The sequence below is a fragment of the Hesperophylax consimilis genome, chromosome 1 (assembly GCF_061612785.1).
Source record: "Hesperophylax consimilis isolate HC1 chromosome 1, BYU_Hcon_1.0, whole genome shotgun sequence".
Classification (NCBI taxonomy): Eukaryota; Metazoa; Arthropoda; class Insecta; order Trichoptera; family Limnephilidae; genus Hesperophylax; species Hesperophylax consimilis.
Genome location: NC_142836.1, coordinates 30,548,138 through 30,570,390, shown reverse-complemented (window position 1 = coordinate 30,570,390; position 22,253 = coordinate 30,548,138). Strand labels below are relative to the sequence as shown.

Below are 22,253 nucleotides of genomic sequence, written 5' to 3'. Positions count from 1 at the left end.
TAGCCGAAAAGGATGGAAAAATTTGTTGAAAAAAATCGAAAGCTCAGTTAAAAAAATAGCCTTCACGCACACTTGGTAGATGTGAAAAATTGAAATTATTATTATTGAAGGAAGTGAAAATGAAAATAAACAAGTCTTTATATTTTTTATAAAAAAAACTTTTATTATTATTAAAATATCCACAAAGATATATAAATAAGTTAAATCGTAAAGGAATCATTTTTCAATAAAGAAATACCACAGATTACTCATTGATGATTTTAGTGAAAATATTGATATTGAAGAAAGTCATTCTGTACAATAACAAAATCCACTTTGTAATGAAAGGAAGTATTTGAGATTAGCTCCAGAATAACAAAACATCCCAAGTTAACTCTTTGATGAGCCTTCCCCGCACAGAGTTTTGGCGGCCGGGCGGAAAGAGCCGACGAGTACAAGAGCGTTTTACTATGCAAGAGTCGGTTTTACCAACCCGAGTGCGCCAAAATATGTTTCACATCAAAATTTGCTTTGGATCATGTGATGTAGATTCACCAGTTTCCCGCTTGTAAGTACTACTAGTTTCCGGATTCCGTGTAGAATAGAAACAAAGAGAGATATGCCATGGAAGTGTGCCAACTGCACGGATTATCAAAACGACGCCAATGAAAGTTATCCGTTTGGCGTGTAGGCAGAAAAAAAGCGGAGCGCGCTACGCGTAGATGCGATTTTCAGTGGTATCGGCGAACGGTGTTCATGAACCATCTCCGTTGTTTCCATTATCGGTGATTTTATTGGTTAAATCAATTTTTCTTGGCATTCAGATATATTAAATGTTTGCTTACCTTGAAACAGGTGAAGGCGTGTCCCCCGGGTCGCTGTTCCTGGTGGGGGGCCCCGAGGCGCCTCCGGGCCCCCCGGGACTGGAGCGCTCGCCCTCCCCGTCACCATCGCCCTCCTGCTCGCCTTCAGGCTCGTCGTCCATGGCCGACACCTCTGGACTAGAGGTCAGGCGGCCATCGTCCGTCTGGAATGTGACATTCACTTTAACCCCTTGGGCAATTGTGGGAGATATTCTTCACAGACAACAAACAACAATGTCTTTTTGAGAAATATATGTCCCAGCCTCATAAAAGTTATGTTATCTCATTTTGCATTACGATGAGAAATTTGACAGTGTTAGAAAGAGAAAATACCGCGTGTTCCCAAAAATCCTGTGTAACATTTCGCATTTGAAAATTATTGTTTAATTACATAATTATTTTTAAAGTACATGATAAAATCCACTGCTAGCGACTAAACTTTATCTTCGTTTGTCTTCAAAATTTTAATATTATTATTTTTTTTTACATTAGCTTCACACAAGACGCCCTTAGGAAAATCATTTCCCTCAGGGCATGTCATCTTTGGGGATGCTGTGTGGAAGGTCCTTTTAAGGAAAGGAAGGAGAAGGGTATGAGGGTTGGGTAGGAATCTGAGGGCAAGTAATGCGTGCAATGTGATGGGTCGACGGAGTCCTGCTAGAAAGCTCAAAAGGTGTCCCTCAACCAGTCTCTCGCGATCCTGTCTGCCACGAAGCAAGTGGGTAGATGAATCCGCACCAAGACCTATACAAACCTTACCAAACTTAGCGAACCACTTGGGGTGACTTATGGAAAAGGTTTTTGCTATCTAATAAATGTTTCCCCGGGCGGCGGTACCCATACCCGCCTCCCGAATAAGTCGATTTGAATGACTAAAATCTTAAATAGTCGTCCATCTGCTTTCAATTATAAATGCTTTTATTTATAAATTCGTTCAAAGTGAATTCATCTGAAATCGAATGTAATGTTAAAATATTTTCCGTGCAATCTGCATTCTGACAGTTAAGAAATTACAATGCAAAATGTCAGAGGTCTTGTGGGTAAATATGTACCTAAGTTCAAATTAATAAATAAATATGTTTTGTTTTGTCGTGGAACGATGCAACCGTTGTGCTCATCAGGTGCATTTTTTGTGCTTTTTTATTCATTCATTTTCTGTAGTCGTAGGCAAATTTTCATTTTCCCGGTGTCATGATTGGATTGAATTGCCTGCGTTAATGAAAACAAATATAAAATTCATTTCGTATTATTTGTTGACAGATGAAATCGAAAAATTATTTGTTTTCCATACATTTTAAAAATGAAAATTTGTTTAAAATTAATCCCTTATATACTACGAGTTTCGGTAAGCTGTGATTCCGATATCCACGGTATCATCAATGGCGTGCTGTCTAAAAGCAGTGCCTTACATTATTAAATAATAGAAAAATTTAACCATCAAACTGTGTTTTATAAACAGTCTTTAGAAAACTGGTAATTGTTTATATCATTGACCAATAAAATAACGACAAAAAATAAGAAAAAACCTAACAATACATAAGCAGTTCTTTTAAAATTCAACTTTTAAATAATACAATAAGTGTTTTTTTTATATTTTTTAGATTTACATTTAAACATGGAGTGGGTATCAATAATAACAATGAAAGAAAGTGACGTTAACCAATTAAAACTGCTGTTGGAATTATGTTGTTATTCTGCTATTCAAACATAAACGGGTTGTTTCATAGAATTTTAACAATTCATCAAATTTAAACATGAATTTTCAAGTTATGTGAAAGTCCTATTCAAGTTCTGTTCTACATCATTATGGGCCAGTTGCTTTACAGAATTGAAATAATACAGAACTTGAATAGAACTTGAAAATCAATTATGTAATTTGATGAATTCAATTCAATGTCTGTGAAACAAACCGTTCTTTCTTTTCAATTCAAACTGAAAGAAGGAATTAAGATGAAAAGAAAGAAGGAATTGTGATGGAAAAAGCAACTGGCCCTTCGATGGTCTTGAAAAAAAGTCAATAAAATAATAAGCTTTCTGACATATTCGATCGATTGTTATTTTTTTTATAATGTTATAAATTTAACTTGAGAAGCATGTTTCCTGATTTATTAAGTTGGCCACTACAATCAGAGGAAGATAAAAATAAAATTTGCATATTCAAATATTCCATTAACAATTCACGCTTATATTGAAAACCTGCACATAGTCGTAAAGCAATGCACGCCACTGTATCGTATATGGAAATTACGTTCTATGGGTATTGCAATGAAAATACGAGTATGTATGCCCCTTCCATTAAAACTTTACCAGTGTCCCAAACTAGAGAGGTAGGTACGATAAAATTTGAAAAATAATTACTTTAGGTAGGTTCAATAGGTAGGTAAATCATTTTATAGAGACCCTCGCTTGTATAGTGGTGTACTGGATGGACCAAAAAAATATTTATTTTTAAAATAATTTTGTTTTTGTTATGAAGCTGAGGAATGAAACCAAATATTTAAACGGAATTGATAAACGTCTCTATGTGCCCATTTGGGCTTGTGTGAGGTAAGAGGGGAATGCGGGCGGGTGGTCTAAACTAGATCCGAAAAACTTTCGATACTATGGAAGTAGATAAATACATTCAAACGTATCCTCTTTAAAATGATTTGCCTGTACCTAAGAATGTTTTCATCGGAAAGAATTTTGAATAAATATTTTAAAATGTTTCTTTATTTTAAATATTCGATAGTATTCTTTTATTTATCAATATTTTCTAGGTAATTTTGTAAAATAACGTTAATGCAGGGTTTAAGATTATGAATAAAAAATATTTACCTTTGCGAGAGTGTAACCACTCTCGTGTAAAGGGGAAATAAAATTATATATTAAAATAAATATTTAAAAAAATAATTCATTTGTTATACATATAAAGTGAAGTGAAAGAGAAAAAACTAATAAAATAATCTAAAATTAATCTAATTTAAAACTAATACACTAATTAATAGTATAAAAAACTAATGTGATATAAAGTGGTAGATACTAATAATTAGCTGAATTATTTAAGGAAATATTTTTTGTTTTATTTATAATTTTATTTAAATCAGGTTCTAATCTCAGCTCTGATGTTAGTTTATTTATTTTTACTAATAACAAAAAGATATACGAATTATAAATAAATATAATAAACTTATTAATTAAATAATATATGTATTTCATGTATCTCCCTAAATAAGCAGGGCTTGTGTGTATGATTACTTAATTTTTACCCACTATTGAGCGATCGCTTGCCATAATGAGCCAAATTTATAGAATCTAAAACATATGATATAAACGGTGAAATCTAGGTGGATTCATTGCCTTTAACCGCAGTAATCGGTTTTATTTTTTTCAGTAATGGAAATTTGAGGAATTATATTAGTTAAATAAAATGGTAAATGTATATGACACCAATCACTCGAGTAGATAGGGGCTTTTACATATGAATATTAATAAATTTATGTTAATACAGTACATATTTATTACACATAACTAAACTGCCTCAGTAACAATCTTTTGTATTTGTTAAGTGATAAATTAAAGATGTATAATTTTTTTTACAATCACTCGTCAGATTTAAAATCTAGCTATATTAATTTGGTTTGACAATAGTTAAATTACAAATTTACCTTATCTTCCTTGATATCATCTCTTTTCCCCATGACGTCATGCCCGTCTCTCTTTCTCTGTTCCTCTTTGAGTCTCTCAGCCTTTCTCCATTTCGCCCTTCTGTTTTGGAACCACACCTAAAATACGATTCAAAATTAAATAGGCATTCGATATTATTTTTAAATTTGGGAATTGAATGAAATTTGGGAAGCTAAAAGTCTTGCAGTTTTTTGTGCCACAACAATAACACACCAGGATAACCATACAATCTACAAACTTAATGATATTGTATTACAGAATGAAAATTAATGAAATGTTAAAATATTTTTCACACCTAAAATTACAGATCATAGCATTATTAATGTAGGGATGACAAAAATATGTACCAGGAAGGTTTTTAAAAGAAGAAATTTCCAAAAATACGATAAGAATAGCATTGATTCCAGATATAATAGCACTCGTACACATTTTGAATATATTATATTACTGTACAATAATATTGTTATAGTATTTTTACTATACCTACGTAATGTAACAAAAGCAAATACCTTTAATTTCACAAAAAAACTGACGCTTTTGTAAGCAATACGAAAAATTTTACGTTAAACACAAGACAAAATAATACTTTTTTAGAGCGTTGACTTTGAGCTGGATCTTGTAATAATTATTTGTCGTAATTGATCTACAAGCCAATTAACAGTTGACACAAAACATGAAAAAGATACGAAACGACTCCCCACGCCCATTTCTTGGTTATTCTTGACTCTACTACAAAATAAAGGGCCAGGGTTGAATCAGGGGGAATTAATGAAATAAAAAATAAAAAAATTTATTCTTATTAGTGTCATAGTAAAATGTGAAAATAATATTGGTTTTTGTAGTTGAGATTAGTGTAATAACAAGGATTGTTATACCACACTTCACACTCGGTGGCGGCTCGTGACTTTGCAGTGTGATTTGACATTATTGATGTTACACAAAAAGATTTTTTTTTCGAAAATTCGGTTTTTTATGAAGATTTTCACGGTACCGGTGCAGTGCACTACCAAACTGATAAATTCGAAAAAAAAACGATTTCGGTTACAACTACATTAATAATGCCATTTTTTAATTTTTAAAATCAAAACACAATCAAAAGTCACGAGCCGTCACTGAATCACATGGACGTACCTAATCAATTTAATTATCGTACCTACCTGCTGTCTATTTCCATAATCTTTTTTTAAAAATTTTTAAGTTCTTATACCTACAAAAAAACCAAAATAAAATAATCACCGAAAATACAGGCAAAACGTTGTGGTGTAATCGTTGTAATCCGCAATCCGGAAAAAATATTACGATTACAACACACTTACCATATACGTAATAAAATTACATGCAGGTGTGATTATATTGTTAATATAAAATTATTTTCAAATAGTAATCGGTAGTTATTTATAAATAAATTATTAACTTCGGGGAATCTAAGTAGGTACCCGTTGCATACATTTCATAAAGATGGAAAAGCTGTGCCTGCCATGAGAAAAATGAATAATAAAATGAAGAAAAAATGTGTGATATAATTTATTTTTTCATAAAAAAATTTCTACATCGATAAATGGACAACCAATATAGGAATACTACTTGCACTAAAGATTGTGAAATAGCAAGTATTACTGCTACTCATTTTAGACTTATTTTAAATATGCAATTATTGAAGACAATGTTAGTGATTTTTAATTGAAAATTTGAAACAGAAAAATATACGATAGCAACTAGGACTAGATGCAACCGTATCTTTTTCCGATTTTTCAGTTTCAAATTTACGTTTAAAAATCGCTAACATTGTCTTCAACAATTGAATATTACAATTTGATGATATGCTGGTTAAGTTATTCAAAAAAAAAATATGCGTTTAGAAATAAGTGACATAATATTATCCCTCCATCAAAAGTTTTACGCTTTTCATAAATTATTAGATTTTTTGTTTCCAAAACAACCTCTAGGTAAACCGCAATGTGTGAAGAACATAACATTTATGAACTTTTTATTTCTATCGTCACATCAATTGATTGTTTTTCCTTCTACCACCTAATACGGTGGAGGGTTTTAATTACGTTAATTTTTTTGACCTAGGTATGATTTTGAAAAATTATGAAATTTCGAATAAAAATAGTCGGCTAAAACTACACATAAACTACCTTTGGTCACAGAGCAATGAACGCCACTGACAGGTGCCTAATATGAAAACGGAATAAATCATCTTTGTATCCTCGGCAAAATATTTATATAAAACAAAGAACAACGAAATCTTTTTTATGCTCAACACAAAACCAGGGTAGTATTTACCCCTGGCAGAAGCCCCGACCATCCCCATTTAGAGTACAAGTCTAGCTTTATTATTATTGAGGGAAATAAGCTTAAGGGATTACTTGTCATTATTACTTTAAAACCAAATCCTCCCCTCTAAACCCCTACTAATGCAGCCGGTGTTTGTACATTTACTTGGCCGAATAAAAGGTTGTCATTCTTTGGCACATCCTGATTTGCGACGTTGACTGGAACATTATTGTCGGGAGGATTATCGGCGGGATAACCCCATTTATTTTCGGGTACGTAGTACAGCATTATCAAAATATGTAAATTTTTTAGTAGTTTTTTACTTTGTTTGTTCTTAAAAAATGGTACGAAAGGGTTAATATTCTCAAAACATTAGAGCTCCGTTGTAACATATACTCTGTTGTATGTGTCGTTTATGAGAAAGAGGTTATAACATGGCTGTCGGCGAAGTGCCTACGACGTACCTGTTACACGGAGAAAATGAGTACCGCTCTTTAAAAATCAAATTACTTTTAACAATATGACTGCATGACAATTTCCTAATAAAATTGTCATTGTCAAATTTAAACTGCATGACAATTTCCTAATAAAATTGTCATTGTAAAATTTAAACTGAATGACAATTTCCTAATAAAATTGTCATTGTAAAATTTAAATTATTATAATTTATTTTCACTGTCATTCAAAATATATCTGAACACGTGTTCTCGCAAGTGGCCTTATCCGAATAAATACAATGCACGAGATCCGAAAATAATAAAAAAAAATTAATAAGTGATAATTGAATTCCTGACTATGACTTATCATAAATGACTTTTTTAATTTAAAAATACCATATACACGAGGAAAAATATTAAAGAAGAATACATGTGCTTTATTCCAAAAAAGTCGTTTTGAAACATAATTTATTTGAAAGACACTAACTATTCAGATCTCGTCACATATATTTACATTTACGTATCGGGTTAAGTATCGATGACATAGGCTTAGAGTCAAAGCTCTTACAGAACTCTCTGCCATCGAATACGGAACCAAAAAGCAGCTTGAAAATTTCAATGACCACATTCTGATATACTACACTTTTCATGTTTATCAAGTTATTATAATAAAAAGTACGTCAGAATGTGACCATTGAAAATATCCGGCTGCCTTTTTGCTTATGACGTCAATACACAATAAATAATACAAAAAAAATTCCACTTGTAAGCTTGATAAGGAAAAACACGTAGGTATATGTGATTGTTAAGGGCTGCGCCGCGCTACGAACCTAATAAGAATTGAGGGAATGTGGGAAGTGGTTTTTAAGTGATTTTTTTTCTTTATTAAAACGTGTTAAAGTGGAGTCTGGGTATGAGTTCTGTTGAGGCTCAAGAGGCCCGAACTCTCTCTTGTCCCCAGTAAAAGGATATCATTTCTAGATACGTTAGTAGTAGGCATTTCGTTGTAAGGTTTATGTTTAGCTGATGTTTTTATTTCATAAGTAATATTAAAAATAAGTGTAGGAGTTCAAATAATATTCGAACAAAATGAAGTAGATAAACAAAGCTTGTTATTATAACAAAATTTCAAATTAGGTCGTCAAATGATAAGCACTTTTACAAAAGTGTGTTTTAATGATGGAAAAGTAAATCAAAATAATAATATTCATTGTTTTTGTAGTGGGTCTCTAATAGCTCCCAAACTCGATCACATTTCACTTGGAGGGTTCTTTACTTTCAGCGATTCAAACAGCTCAACACAAAATAGTCGGAGGAATCGCGATACAAAATTCTGCAACACCCCAGTAATAATTACAGGAGCGTTATTCTTTTATGTTTACATCACTCGATGATCTCTCAAGCAGCTTCCCCGACAGCCCTCGAGCCTAACAATGCGTGCTATCCATCCAGCCTGTACAAGCAAACAAATAGGTTCAAGCATCGAGGGGTTCTCTTCACTGCAAGGCCGGGGGGAGCTGAATACAGCGCAAAGTGCCAACAATGTGAAGCTAGGGGTCGGGATTGTTACATTGTGTAACTATCGGCGATGATTGTTCTGCGGTTATTATAGCCTCGGGAAAACTGGTCGCACCGCGCGTATGGTTAACTGCTTCCTCTCAGTGTTTAATCGTGGGTTTATTTATAAATATACCATAAGGTGTTTGCTCTGCGATGTCCGCCTATGTACCTGCTCAGTGACTGAACAACTGAACGATGAACAGTACCTACAGTCAGCGCTGTTTGCCGTGCGCTTTGGATGGGGGGTGGTTTGTTTCGGTTTAGTTGAATTAACATGTTGCAACGCCCTCTAGGCACGGGGACATCTGTGCCGCGATACTTCCCACTGTACTTTCCAACTAGCTTCTATGCGCAAGAGTAATTACTATTTTTCTTTACCTACGGTGGGAGGGTGGGTAGCTACCGACTATCCCTAATCGGGGCACATAAAGGGTTGAAACTAATTACAGAATGGATATTGTGTTTTAACAAACAAACACATCCCATTATACTACTCAAATGATATTCCTTAACAATGATTCTTACATATCCACATGAACCGATATAATCAAGTTTGCAAGTATCATATACATATTAAAATGCTTGCATAAAAATAATGTAAATTTATGTAGTGGAGACTTTGTGACAGTACATTTTTATTTACGTGTTGTCGTTAATCTTGCTATCTCTATAATCTAGGAACATAATCATATTTGAACAAATTATCAATTAGTCTGATTTTATGGGATATATTACCATCGATAGATCGCAAAAAAACCGGACTATAAACTATTTTTTGTTTAGAATCTGGGGTACCCCAGTGACGCACCGTTAGCCTCCGCAAGTTTGAAAAACGTTATATTTTAAATGTTTCACTCAAAAGTATATTATTGGTAGTATCCTTTCACTTTTTTCTGGCCTATAACTTTGATACATAGCTTGCAATGGGCTGATAGTATTTTATAAAGAATGATTGTTTATTTTTTCATCGAAATGGCAAATTACTCCAATCTGTTTGCGATCTATTGATGGAAATATATCTCATAAAATCAGACTAATTGAAGTAAAAAAGTGCACGTGCAGAGGTAAATAGGCAAATCTTCAATCTAGATATCGTCATTGAAATAAACTGTTTTGTTATTATAGAGCGCTCCATACTCCGTAGATACCACATACTAGACAGGTTTAACTCTCCAAATTGTGATACCCAGAAAAAGCTATGTAATTCCACCCCCTAACTCTGGTAGGGTGGCCCCACGGGGAGTTCGCAAATTTTTAACCCCTGCACCCCGCCCCCTTCCCCCAACCAGCTTCGCCGACCTAATGGTGATTTAACGAGTCCCCCCGCACAATAATACCCTTTGGTGATTTTTTGATACTCGACCACACAATGCCGTCGGGTATTAAAAAGCCTTACAAAGTTATCGATTTAAATTTCCATTGTACGTCAAATGTTATTAACATAACTAACTAACCATCGCGCGTTTCTCCGAGGGGGTAGGCAGACAGGATGGAAAGCCACACACCTTCGGTTATTTTTTTTCCGGAATACAATGTAAGTATTTATAATATATACTGGTATCTATATTAATTCATTAATTGCAATTTCTTTTGTGAAAATTTATTTGTTAAAAACACAAACATAATTGATAACAGAGTAATATTTCATATGTATCTATATTTTTATTTATAGACGTACTCCCTTAAAAAGCTGTGCTTGGATATATGAGAGGGGTGTTATTTATTTAGTTATTTTGAAGAATTTTATTACTGTTGTTGTTTTTTAAATTTTAAATTAAAAAAAAATTTACATGTACATTTTTTTGGTTTAAGTTTTCAGCATATTTTTTTAAGCTGTGTTTGAATTCTTTAAAGCTGTTATGAGGGGATCTTGTACTTTCTTGTAATTCATCATTTAATTTTATTCCTAGGTGATTTTAGTTCTGTTGATCCAAAGTTTTGTTACATATCAGAATCGGTATTTTTGCCTGAGATTTGTTGTGTTTCAGATAGGTACGTGTTTATTTACAGATATCATAGAATTTTGATTGTCTAACTAGGAAGATTCCCGATTGAAATCATTTATTTTAAAATATTTTTTTAGCATTTTTCAATTTTCAGATTTTAAAAATCCAATCAAAACTTTTTCTGAAATATGGTGAATGTACATGACATGCTATCAGAAAAAATACGAAATACCTTCAGCAGAAAATTTACAATATTGAATAATTATTTTTAATTAATTTTTTATATTTTTTGTATTTTATAATTACTACAAATACACAACACTAATTAGATCAACATGAATAAATAACAAGTAAGTTTATAAACTTTTTTTACTTAACTGGTTATAGAACTACTAGTTTTACGTTTCTGAGTTGAAACATTCTAGGAATAATTTACCTAGAACATAGTTATGTACATATTCCGGTCAGTGGCTGAGTTGGCATCGCGTTTGAGTCCGACCTACGCGTCGTGCGTTCAATTCCTCTGCTGGTCAAGGCCTCCATCACGACACAAGCAATATTTTCCGCATACTGTGGTGGTAGTAAAAGATTTTAAAATATTGTTAGGTTATTCGTGACCCGGGAATGTTTGTCTTCTTTAAAAAAAAAGAAAAAAATCCATTCTGTTCCTTGTAAATTTTTTATCATGATTTATCAAAAAGAAAAGCTAGGTAGTAAGAAATAATAATAGTGGGTGTTGAATTTTTTATGAGGACTTTAAAACATATCTCTTCACTCCGCTACTTTACATTGTACTTTCCTCTTCCTCTCCCGACCTACCTCCCCCACCACCCTCCCCCGCCACTCTCACTAATCTGCATTCCCTTTATTCTTTATAATACGATTACGTCATGTAGTAAACTTTACAACACGGAGGACAATTTCTATGGAGGTTGCCAGTGTGGAAATCCGCAAGAGTACAGACTACAGATAATGTGTACCAACTCTTCTTAAGGTGATGCCATACGTAGTAATGCAAAATCATCTGTTTTTGGTTTGAAAATTTGGTCGCCTAGAAATGACTCAGATGCTTTAATTAAATACTGTGAGTAGAATACATCTTGGCCTTTGAAATAATCGAGTATTTTTTAGATAAGTCTTTTTATAAGCCCAGAAAAAAATAATGTAAAGGCCTATAAAAACTGCTTTAAAGTTCAAAATCTCCTACTTACGAACCCATTGTCGGTTATGATTTTATTGTATAATGTGGAAAATTAAGTTATTTATAAAATGATCGAAAAAAAAATTTAATATTTATGCCTGAACATCCACAAAATAAAATTAAAGGCACATTTTGGCCATGTTTTTTATCTTGCATAAATCAAAACAGGCGGATGGTGTTAAGCGGGAATTTAAACCTTATCGCCATCTACGTTAGGGTTGTTATTAAAAGCGGCTCAATTTAAAATATTACACGACGTAATGCATTGCCTTAACAGTTTACTGTTGAGTTTCGATTTTGACCGTATCTTTCGTTCTAGGACGTATTTTCAATCATACTAAATGTGAGGGACAAACTGACATTTCTATTTGCGACCTTTGGGCCGAAAGCTAAAGCCTGAGAGCTTTGGCACTCTGCAATGGAGCTCGTCATAACGAAGTTTGTCAATTCTGAGTTGATTCTGAAAATGTTTGACTCATTGATTTCATTAAATGTCCGGTGTCGTGGAAGAAGAACTAGTCAATGATTCTGAATGTTTTGGAATGTGGTCTTAGTTAAACCTCCTTGTTTCTTGGAAAGCTCTTGGAAACTGAAATCCAGTCCGTGACTTCCATCACTTTGGTAACCAAGTGATGGATGAATGATATTTAGGAACAGAAAGAAAATAATGGTATAACTGGAAGGATACCATAGGATGAATTAGTCGTACCTTGTGATTATTAGTCCTAGCCAATAAACTCAGTTACGAATTCGAATTGCTTCTTTTGCGCGTAACTCAGCTTCAAAGTTGTTAACTAGCTTCTGAACGGTTGAAATTGTACTAATTACATGCACTATTTCTTCTCTGGGTGATAAAGGGAAAGGAAAAGTATAAGTGGAAATGTAGGTAGACATTAAAGTAACAATAAATCAGCGGTTCCCGATTACCTCTTTTTTGGATCCAAAATGTTTCGTTCAAAAATTGACATTAAATAAAACGTTCCTTTACAATATTGCAAAATAAAATTAGTAGTACACCTACGTATTTGTGTACATTCTTCATCTCAACCTAACATGACGATTGAGCGATGATTATGTTGGCTGTATCGTCCAAAATATAAATAACACCCAACTAAAATTCTTGGGCAGTGTCTTCCACTCTCGCATTCCACCCAAGCTTTCCCAGAATTATTTTGAGGTTTCTATCCTTCTATAAAAACTAGACTTGATTTACCAATGAACATTATTCGTATTGAATTACGTTCACGTTGGCGAAACATTGCTTTAAATTATTTCAACTACGGTAATATCGGAATATCAAGTTTGTTTCACGCCTTGATCTATCCTCGTCTGTTTCCCTCCTTCTTTTACTTTTAACACAACTGTCATCTGTTGGGGGTGCCATACAAGACCTTGGAGAGGTACATTTCTGGTGGTCTCAGTTCCTTACACCTAAAGTTGCGATGTTGACCTCTTTTCCATCCGGCCAGATTTGGTCTATTGCTTTGGGATTCCACAATCGAGCTGGTTCCGAGCATTGGTAACATTATATTGTATTCACTTGAAAAGGATTTAGCTTTGGTATCCCAAATAAAAAATGGATGTAGAAAGTATGAGCGAGTATGTTTGCAAGAATTTACAATTAGTTTCTCCAATCTGAGACAACTATAATAATGGATGTTCATCCCGCCCCGGGGCTAGGTATTGTGCGAGGCGGGTGCTGGGTGGAGTCGCCCTCCCCCTCACCATCCCATACCCCTTCTCCGCCCCGCCCACCGCCGATGGAGCGGCAAATTGAGACCTGATCATCGTAAATCCTAACCGCAATGTAAACCCCATTCCGGGGTTACCTAATACCGCTCCCGACCGGGGAGCTATTTTAAACCTCATCCATAAACTCTCTTGGAGGGTTCAAGAAACAAATTTGTTTAAGTAACGATCGCGGGGTTCCTCCTTCCGTTTTCTCTGTGCTTTTCTATTATCTATTCTGCCTCCTTCCGCAGTCAGAGGGGGAGTAAACCAGAAAGTATCTATTGCACTTGTTCCAGCATGTTAACAGCGAATTATTCAAATACTGTTTCAGACTTTTTAGATTTTTAGCAAGTGCAATCTTCTGGTATTTAAAAATCGAATTCTATAAAGCCTGTAATTTAGTAACCCATAAAACAATACTATTTTTAGTAACAATTTTCTTATTTGTTTTTATCGTGCGTGATGGATAATTGTGGAACTAACCGTATTGCTTTTTGTTTTATGTTATTTAAATTTGTAAGAATATTTAAAAACTCTATTGCTCATTTTCATCATTTCAACATCTATGTCCTGTCGCTGTAACATACATAACTTCTTTCACATTGATTTCATGTCTTCACCGTTAAAAAAATAACATTTTTTAATACACACATTTTATTGATCAACTCAGGGTCCGATCTTAGTTGTTTTTTTTGACAAGTGTTTTTGCAAGGTTTCAAACGTACCTACGTTATCATAAAAAATATTACATATTTACTTTACATTAATCGCTTGTTCAACACTATTTTAAATTTAAGTGACTGCTTACATCAAGGGGGCATATGGCTCTATTGGGTTGGGTTAGAATGGAAGATTGGTATAGCTGTGAGGGCCCGCGGCGGGGGCTGGTTGCCTATTATGATAGTCAGAAGAGGGACACCCTCCGCCACTGACTGCCCGAGGGTATGGACAGCGGGTTGGGCCGCCACTGCACCAGGCTATTATGCTATTATACTCAAATTTATTATATTCGATAATTACGGTTTTGCTTTTGAGCCATTACTGAATTCATTTCAGAGGTAGGTTTTGCGTTGTACAATATATCCCGTTATGTTTTTTGTCGATGTTTCAAACAAATGAGGTTTTTTTTTTGCTTTAATGAGATGACCACAAAAACAAGCCAGAACCAGGGGGATTATGGCATCCGCAATATTAGGGTAATGAGCAGCCAGAAAAAGCAGGAAGGTTTAATGAAGTTGGTATGAAATTGGTACCAAACCATTTTCCTTTTTACCTGGCTATTATAGACGTATAGGCTATTATACTCTGTTTTTGGATAGGGAAAAAATGTAACTAAAAAATCCTAGATACAAGTAGTTCCACATTATTGCATTTATTTAAAAATTGTGCCTTTCACTCCGGATGGAAATATATTTTAGCAAGCTTATTGTTTATGTTAAATAGTGTTTTATTTTAGTAGAAAGTAGTCACATTGTGATTAAACATATCAATAGAATAAAACAATAATAGCTTTGTATATAACCACGAATTTATTTAATTTATTACAACCGAACGGTGTCGCTTAACACAAGCATCATCTGGGTAAAAAATAAAGTAATATTAACTATAAAGTAGTAAATTTGTATAAATAAGCAAAACTTCCAAAATTATTAACATAATTTGGTGCTTTTGTCTGAAATTTCTGAGTCACCAACCTATCCAAATATGATTTAAGATTTTCACGGCCAAAAGTATTTTTGTTATTTGTTTTTGGGGTATTATGCCGTGTTACGCTAACTCCTTCTTTAGCCTAAAAAAAAAAAAAAAACCAACCTATCCATTTAAAAGACAAGACGCCCGTGATGTTCTATCCATACTTTTCAACGTACAATTACAATAAGAAAATCAGATTATATTACAAGCAATTCAAAAAATAGATTTTTTTCATGTATTTTTATCTGTTGTAATTTTTTTATTATAATAACGGTATACAAACAGTAACGGTGACTACTCCGCTACTCCAGAGGCGTGCATTCCATATAGGAACATAAGTAATGCCTACCTTACCTTACTAAAAGAATAGTGAAATTATTGCAATAAATCTAGAAAAAATTTCAAAAAGCAAAATACGTATCGCAGCACACTACTAAGGTATTGAAGTCAGGAACTCAGTTGAAAAAATTACGTATACATCATATTCAAGTGTTCACTGTATTCTACAAGAAAAATGTACATCATGTGTCATATGACGATTCGTTTGTTTGTCCTGAAAAAGGCAGTGCTTTTTAGGGTACAAATACTAATATACCGTCACTGCCAAATGTTGCAATCAGTGTCAACTTGTAGTGCATCTGTTAATTAGTATAACTAACGAAATAGTGATAATATAATATTGGTTCACTATATTTTGTAGGCAAAGTTGGAATTATTTCATAATAGTCTGTTTAGTTAGAATAAAAAATATGGATCTTTTACTTTTCCAGTAATTGGCTTGCAATGTGTATAAACGAGAAGGTTATTTGTTGTAACTTACGCAAACCCTATCAACATCAACTACAGGTTTTTCCAATAAGCGATGTTATTTTGATATGTAATCGTAAAAGATCAATGGTTTCGTTGCTTGTGTGCCACGTAGCGCCGTCTTGTTGAAAATAAACGTTGTCCAGATCAATACCATCCAATTCCGGCCATAAAAAATCATTAATCGTTTCTCGATAGCGCAATTCATCCACCGTAACTGTTGCTCCAGCCTCATTTTTGAAAAGTAAGGTCCAATGACTTCGCCGGACCATAAACCGCACCAAACAGTCACACGTTGAAGATAAAGAGGCTTTTCAACAATAACTCTTGGGTTTTCCGAGCCCCAGATGCGACAATTTTGCTTGTTGACGAAGCCACCGAGGTGGAAATAGGCCACATCACTCAAGATGATTTGCATTTGATTCACTCAAGTGAATTTTAATAATTTAAATGCGTTGTTGAAGCGTGTATCGTTCCATTTTTATTAATGGCGTAGTTTCTACTTGTCAAATGTTAAAAAATGACAGCTTCAAAAGTAACATCTACCGTAACAGCGGGCTATTCAAAATAACACTTTTTATTGGAAAACCCTGTATAACCAGCAGCTATAATATAATTCTTAGTGATAACTTACGCGAGGAGGATTGTCGGTGGTAATTTTTTTTTATTGAAAAAAAAACTCTGTGCATACCACTGCGCTACTCCGTGCTGCGTGCCCTCGGGCAAAGGCTCCGGCCCTACACATACCCTGAGGGCCCGGCTACCTAGAGTCCTACAGAGTAAGGACTGAAGTGGGGCGCTACAAAGAAAATGCAATTAGACGTGGAATCTGTCACTAGCGAGTAAGTCCTCTCAGTACCACTGCGTCAACCATTATCATCACCTTCTACTTTGGCATTCTTCCGCTACTTTCATGCAGTAAATTGAAAGAACTTTATTTGCGCATCTTTCATGTGGTAAGCTGTTTGGCTCAGAAGAGATTAGATTAAATTAGATAATCAGAATTTATTTACAAAAATTTAGATCTATTTTGGTGTTAAGTGTAACAACTTTATGAAAAATATATATACATGTTTCTACTAATAATTCTTTTATTTAAAATTATAATAGCGTTACAAGAATCAACATAAATTAAGTATTTCAATGAAGAGAACTAGCTCTTGAGTTTAGTGTAGGAGTTAAGTTTAATATAGAGTGAAATAATATCTTTACTAGGATGTGGCTACATTAAAAAATAATCATTGAATTATACAGTGAAGTTAACAGCTTATTTGTTGTTGATATAATCAGATTTTTTTAATAAAGTTTTTATTTTTTTCTGAAATAATACCAAATCAGTTATATTTTTTACTTTTCCTTAATTATGTTACATTTGATAAGTAATTGTGGATTTGTTTTGTAGACAATAAAAGAGTTCTGATGTTATATTTATGTGTGTCATATTTAAATGTTTGTAGTATTCAGTCTTTTTTATAGATGAACTTATTAAATTTTTGGAACATAGAAAATTTCAAACAATGTTGGTGATGGGAATCTAGATTGTTTTTTTTTTTAAATTACCTTAATAGTTAGTTTTTGTACCACCTTTAAAGGACTTACATTTTTTTCATATGCACTCCACCAACCAATAATTACATATTAAGTTAATAGCTGGACTACCGTGTTAAAACATTTTTAAAATTTATAAGTCTAATAAATATATAAATTCATTTTCTAATTCGTTTCATAATTTCGGATAATATGTGTCTGTTCTATTTCATATTATGTTGGTCTACAATTATTCAGAGGTACTTTATTTCAGTTCGAATTCAAGTTCAGTTTCAGTTCAATTGTACATATTATAATAACTTATTTAAAAATGTTCATAATTTGTGCGATGCTCAGGTAGGTACTACAAGGAGAGCAATCGATTTTATCCTCATTTTATTTTATTAACACGTGTTTGGATATCATGATAATATATTCGTAATTTACTAAAAGTTTTTCAGGAAACCTGTTAATTATTCGCAAGGCCTACGATCTTGTTTTTAAATGGAATTACCAACATTTTTAAGAAATTCTTAACAAATTAGCAACAGTAATTTTTCTCCGTTTGGTCACCCTGCGGCTTCACCCTAAATTCTCTATACGATAAAATTTTAATTACATAGAGGTACCTAATTACCTACCTAATTTTACTAATCTGACCTTTCTAAACCATAAGTTTTGGGCAGGATTTAAAAAATATATTTTATTAACAATAAATTATTGATACGTTGTGATATATAATTAAACTCATTATTTATATCGCAATAAAACGACAAATAACGTATTGTAAAAGTGTGTTTTGAATTTAGCATGCTTTTGATAAAGAAATGATTTTGGGGATTCTCTTTATAGCGCTTCAGTCTTTTCTATAGTCTTCAGTGTTCACGACTTGATGGTTATGGTTACACAAGTTAGCGCTCAAACCTTAACTTGTCACGAAATGGGATTGCTTCCATCCTCCGTGTAATCCTCGCTGAAGGTTGCCATAAACAAGCCAAGTATGAAATTTAATTCCCGCAATATATCGCAAAAACATATTAAATAACGTCTCGCTGAGCCCCGCACATGTGCCCCCCGAAACCCAAACTCCTTCGCTTACAGGGGGAACCATTAACTTCTTAGCAAACTTTCTTCCTGTAAACGAATCTGGTACATCATAACTCCGTCACGCGTGTGGTAAGCAGCGGAAAACAGTCTCACACAGATGCTGGGAAGTTTGTGGATATGGAACATGGAACCAACCACTAGGTTGTGAAGTGGTATACGCGGCACATTGTCAAAATCCTGAGCAACGGTGCGGTCTGGCGAGGTGTGGTAGATATGTTGAAAAGTGGAAAACAGTCTCAAACAAATGCTGGTAAGTTTGTGGATATGGAACATGGAACCAACCACTAAGTGGTGAAGTGGTATACGCGGCACATTGTGACAATCCTGAGCAACAGTGTGCTGTGGTAATGTGTAGTAGATATGTTGAACAGTGAAACAGTCTCACACAGATGCTGGTAAGTTTGTGGATATGGAACACGGAACCAACCACTAAGTGGTGAAGTGGTATACGTGACACATTGTCACAATCCTTAGCAAACGGTGTGGTGTGATGATGTGTAGTAGATACGTTGAATAGTGAAACAATCTCACGCAAATACTGGTAAGTTCGTGTATTAGGAAATCTTTGTCAGCAGTAATGTTAGTCAACAGTTTTTCAACTTTTATATCGTTATTAAGTTCTCAGAAAAGGTAGTTCTTATATCGATACAGTTAAATTCACAATATAGGCAGATACTTGTGGGGATTGGTAAATTCGCATGAATCTAGTTAGTTGTTATGAAAGTTGCACGCCCGTGCACCGCACCCGCCTGGCGTTAAGCCTCGTTCGGAGAGCGGAGCTACGATGAAAGTATTTAATGTGTTTTCCTGTCGATCAGCGGGGCCCGCCTAATACATTAAAATGTTTAGCAACTTTCTCGGATTCTCCCGTCACATATTACGTTACGGGGGTAGTCTGTGAGAGTCGCGGAGTGGATGCGAGATGTGCAAACTCTCAGTAAATGTTTTATTTTATTGCTGAGCTATAAGTTGTCAATATAAATTAATGAATTATGATTTGATTTAGTAATGAATATTTTATTCAAAGATGATACTCGAATATGTTGATATTTAAAACTTAAATTAACATTAAAAATTGGTGTTCCTATAAATAAAATCAATTATGTAAATTTGTTGGGAAGTAAGAGCTTCATAGATGCACGCACAGAGGGCAGTGCTTAGAGCTTGCGTGGAAGTCCGCAAGATGGAGCCAGTGGCCAGTAGTCGCCAGGGCCAGTGGGAAGGCTCCCAGATAAACTTACTGTTTCAGATTCCAATTAGCCAGCTTCTAGTTAGGTCGAATATCGAGTCACCATTATAATACGCGGAGTATTAATTAAATCCCTGATTTCTCTAAAAGAACCTATTATTTATAAAATCCTTCCAAGACGAGTTGGAGACCTGTTTTTACGAACACAAAAAAATTTATGAAGTAAACTTAATTTATAAAAATATATCTTCTTTTATCGCAATAAAATTTTTAATTCAATATTTGACTGCCCTGACGCAATAAAATTTTTGCCCTTACATATAGCTCCGAAACAAACTAGGTGGAATATATCGTATTCTTAAAAATTTTCATCTTCACGCTCGTAATTCGAATCATAATTTCGATTACAAGAAATGTCATATAAGAGTTAAGTAATACGTCATTATAAATATAATACAATACATTGTATGATTCGACCTCCATGAACGCTCAGTAAAGGTTAAAGGACTCAGTATACAATAATAAGTTGTACTATTGATCGCCCTAATGAAACATAATTGGAGAACATTTTGATTTATAACCCGCATTATAAATATATATGAATAATATATTGGGCATTTATAATGTGACAGACTTCAATTGATGATGTTATTATATCATTTACGATTCACATGAATTTATTTTTGATTTTTCTCAATGGAATCAAACGAGTTCGAATCAATCACACAAATCAATTTATTTTGTTCGCCACAAAATTCGGTCCATACGTATCGGCAAGATTGCAGATATTTTGTCAAACATCTACCAATATGAATATTATTTATGAAAGTCTTATTTCAATAGCTAACTGGAAATGGTAACTACTTAAAAATTAAATTAAATTTTCAAATCGCTAATAAGGGTTTAGCATTTTTACCACTAAACTGGTACTACTGATATTATTAACAATATTTTCTTTACAATGGCGTATTTTTACTGCATTTTTCATTGGAAAAAATTACGATAGTGAATGTATTTTTATGTTGACGAATAAATTTTCTATAATGATTTAAAATATGCCGTTTTCGATTTGCCGACAAAATGAAATGTTCATTTTTGTTCGTGAATTCGGCGGCTTTGACGTCATACCGGGCAAATGTTACCAACTGTCTTACCATTAGACATTGGAGGTTTCTATGTCATAGTAACGTTGTAGCCAGTTGGAAACGCTTCGAAATGTGCGGTTTTAGATTGTTTTATGAATTTATTTAAATTTGCATATTTTTAGTACGTTAATCATAATCATAAAAATAAACTTTAAATATTTCACATATTTTAACGGTATTAATAGTTTGTGAAAATATACCACTATATTTTCTTGCTAAGCCACCATAAGTAGCCCGTTATATAATTTATATATGACGGTATTAATAGTTTGTGAAAATACCCTATTGTATTTTCTAGCTAAGCCACCATAAGTAGCAAGTCATATAATTTATACATGACGGTATTAATAGTTTGTGAAAATACCCTATTGCATTTTCTAGCGAAGCTACCAAAAGTAGCCCGTCATATAATTTATCAAAAGAATGAGAAATCCACTTTCATATCAAAAAAATTATTGTCAAAATGTTCAAAATAAAAAAAAATTACCATAAAGATTGTTTAAATAAGGATAACTTGTATGAAAAAATATTGACTCTCGGTCTTTTTTCCTGTAACTCTGATTTAATATTACTCAAACATCGTACTAGAATGATAATAATGACGTAATCGAATTTCCCACCTCGCCAAATTTTTGACACGGGCAACACAATTAAATTGATTCCAGCACAAATGTGATAATCCCCAATTTAAAGCATTTTATTTTTGACAGCGCGCGCCGCGGCGCTTATCAGATTATTTCATTATTGTTTTGTTGGTACCTACCACTTACAGAGTAGGTCGGTATACACTGACTGAGGCAGCGGGTAAACATCACATGTATTGAATTATATATTGTGCCTTTGAATACTCTATTCTCTACTCCGTACCTCACTTAACACACGCACTAGTAAAGGGACTAGTGATTGACAGCAGTTTAGACCTGTGCCTTAGTTGATCCTGATATATTGTCTAAAGAAATTGACGTCGATTGTTCTTAGTATTGTACATAAATACGTATGAAAAGTCTTTACATTTGGTAATGACTGTAAATCATAAAAATAAACTAGATGTATTATTGTGCGGTCTTCAGATAGCAGTGCAAGAAAAATACAGTGCAATAAGATAAAGCAAATTTGTTCAAAA

At 33.6% G+C, this 22,253-nt stretch overlaps 1 protein-coding gene across 1 annotated transcript in view; it reads right to left on the bottom strand.

Moving 5' to 3' along the window:
* LOC149426621 (dorsal root ganglia homeobox protein-like) overlaps window positions 1–22,253 on the bottom strand; it is an 87,568-nt gene that overhangs the window by 33,102 nt on the left and 32,213 nt on the right. The window contains exons 5-6 of the mRNA XM_089635436.1: window positions 4,490–4,606; window positions 825–1,006 (exon numbers count right to left, since the gene is read on the bottom strand). Of these exons, the coding sequence (XP_089491562.1) occupies window positions 825–1,006; window positions 4,490–4,606 (299 nt within the window). The remainder of the gene's footprint in view (window positions 1–824; window positions 1,007–4,489; window positions 4,607–22,253) is intronic.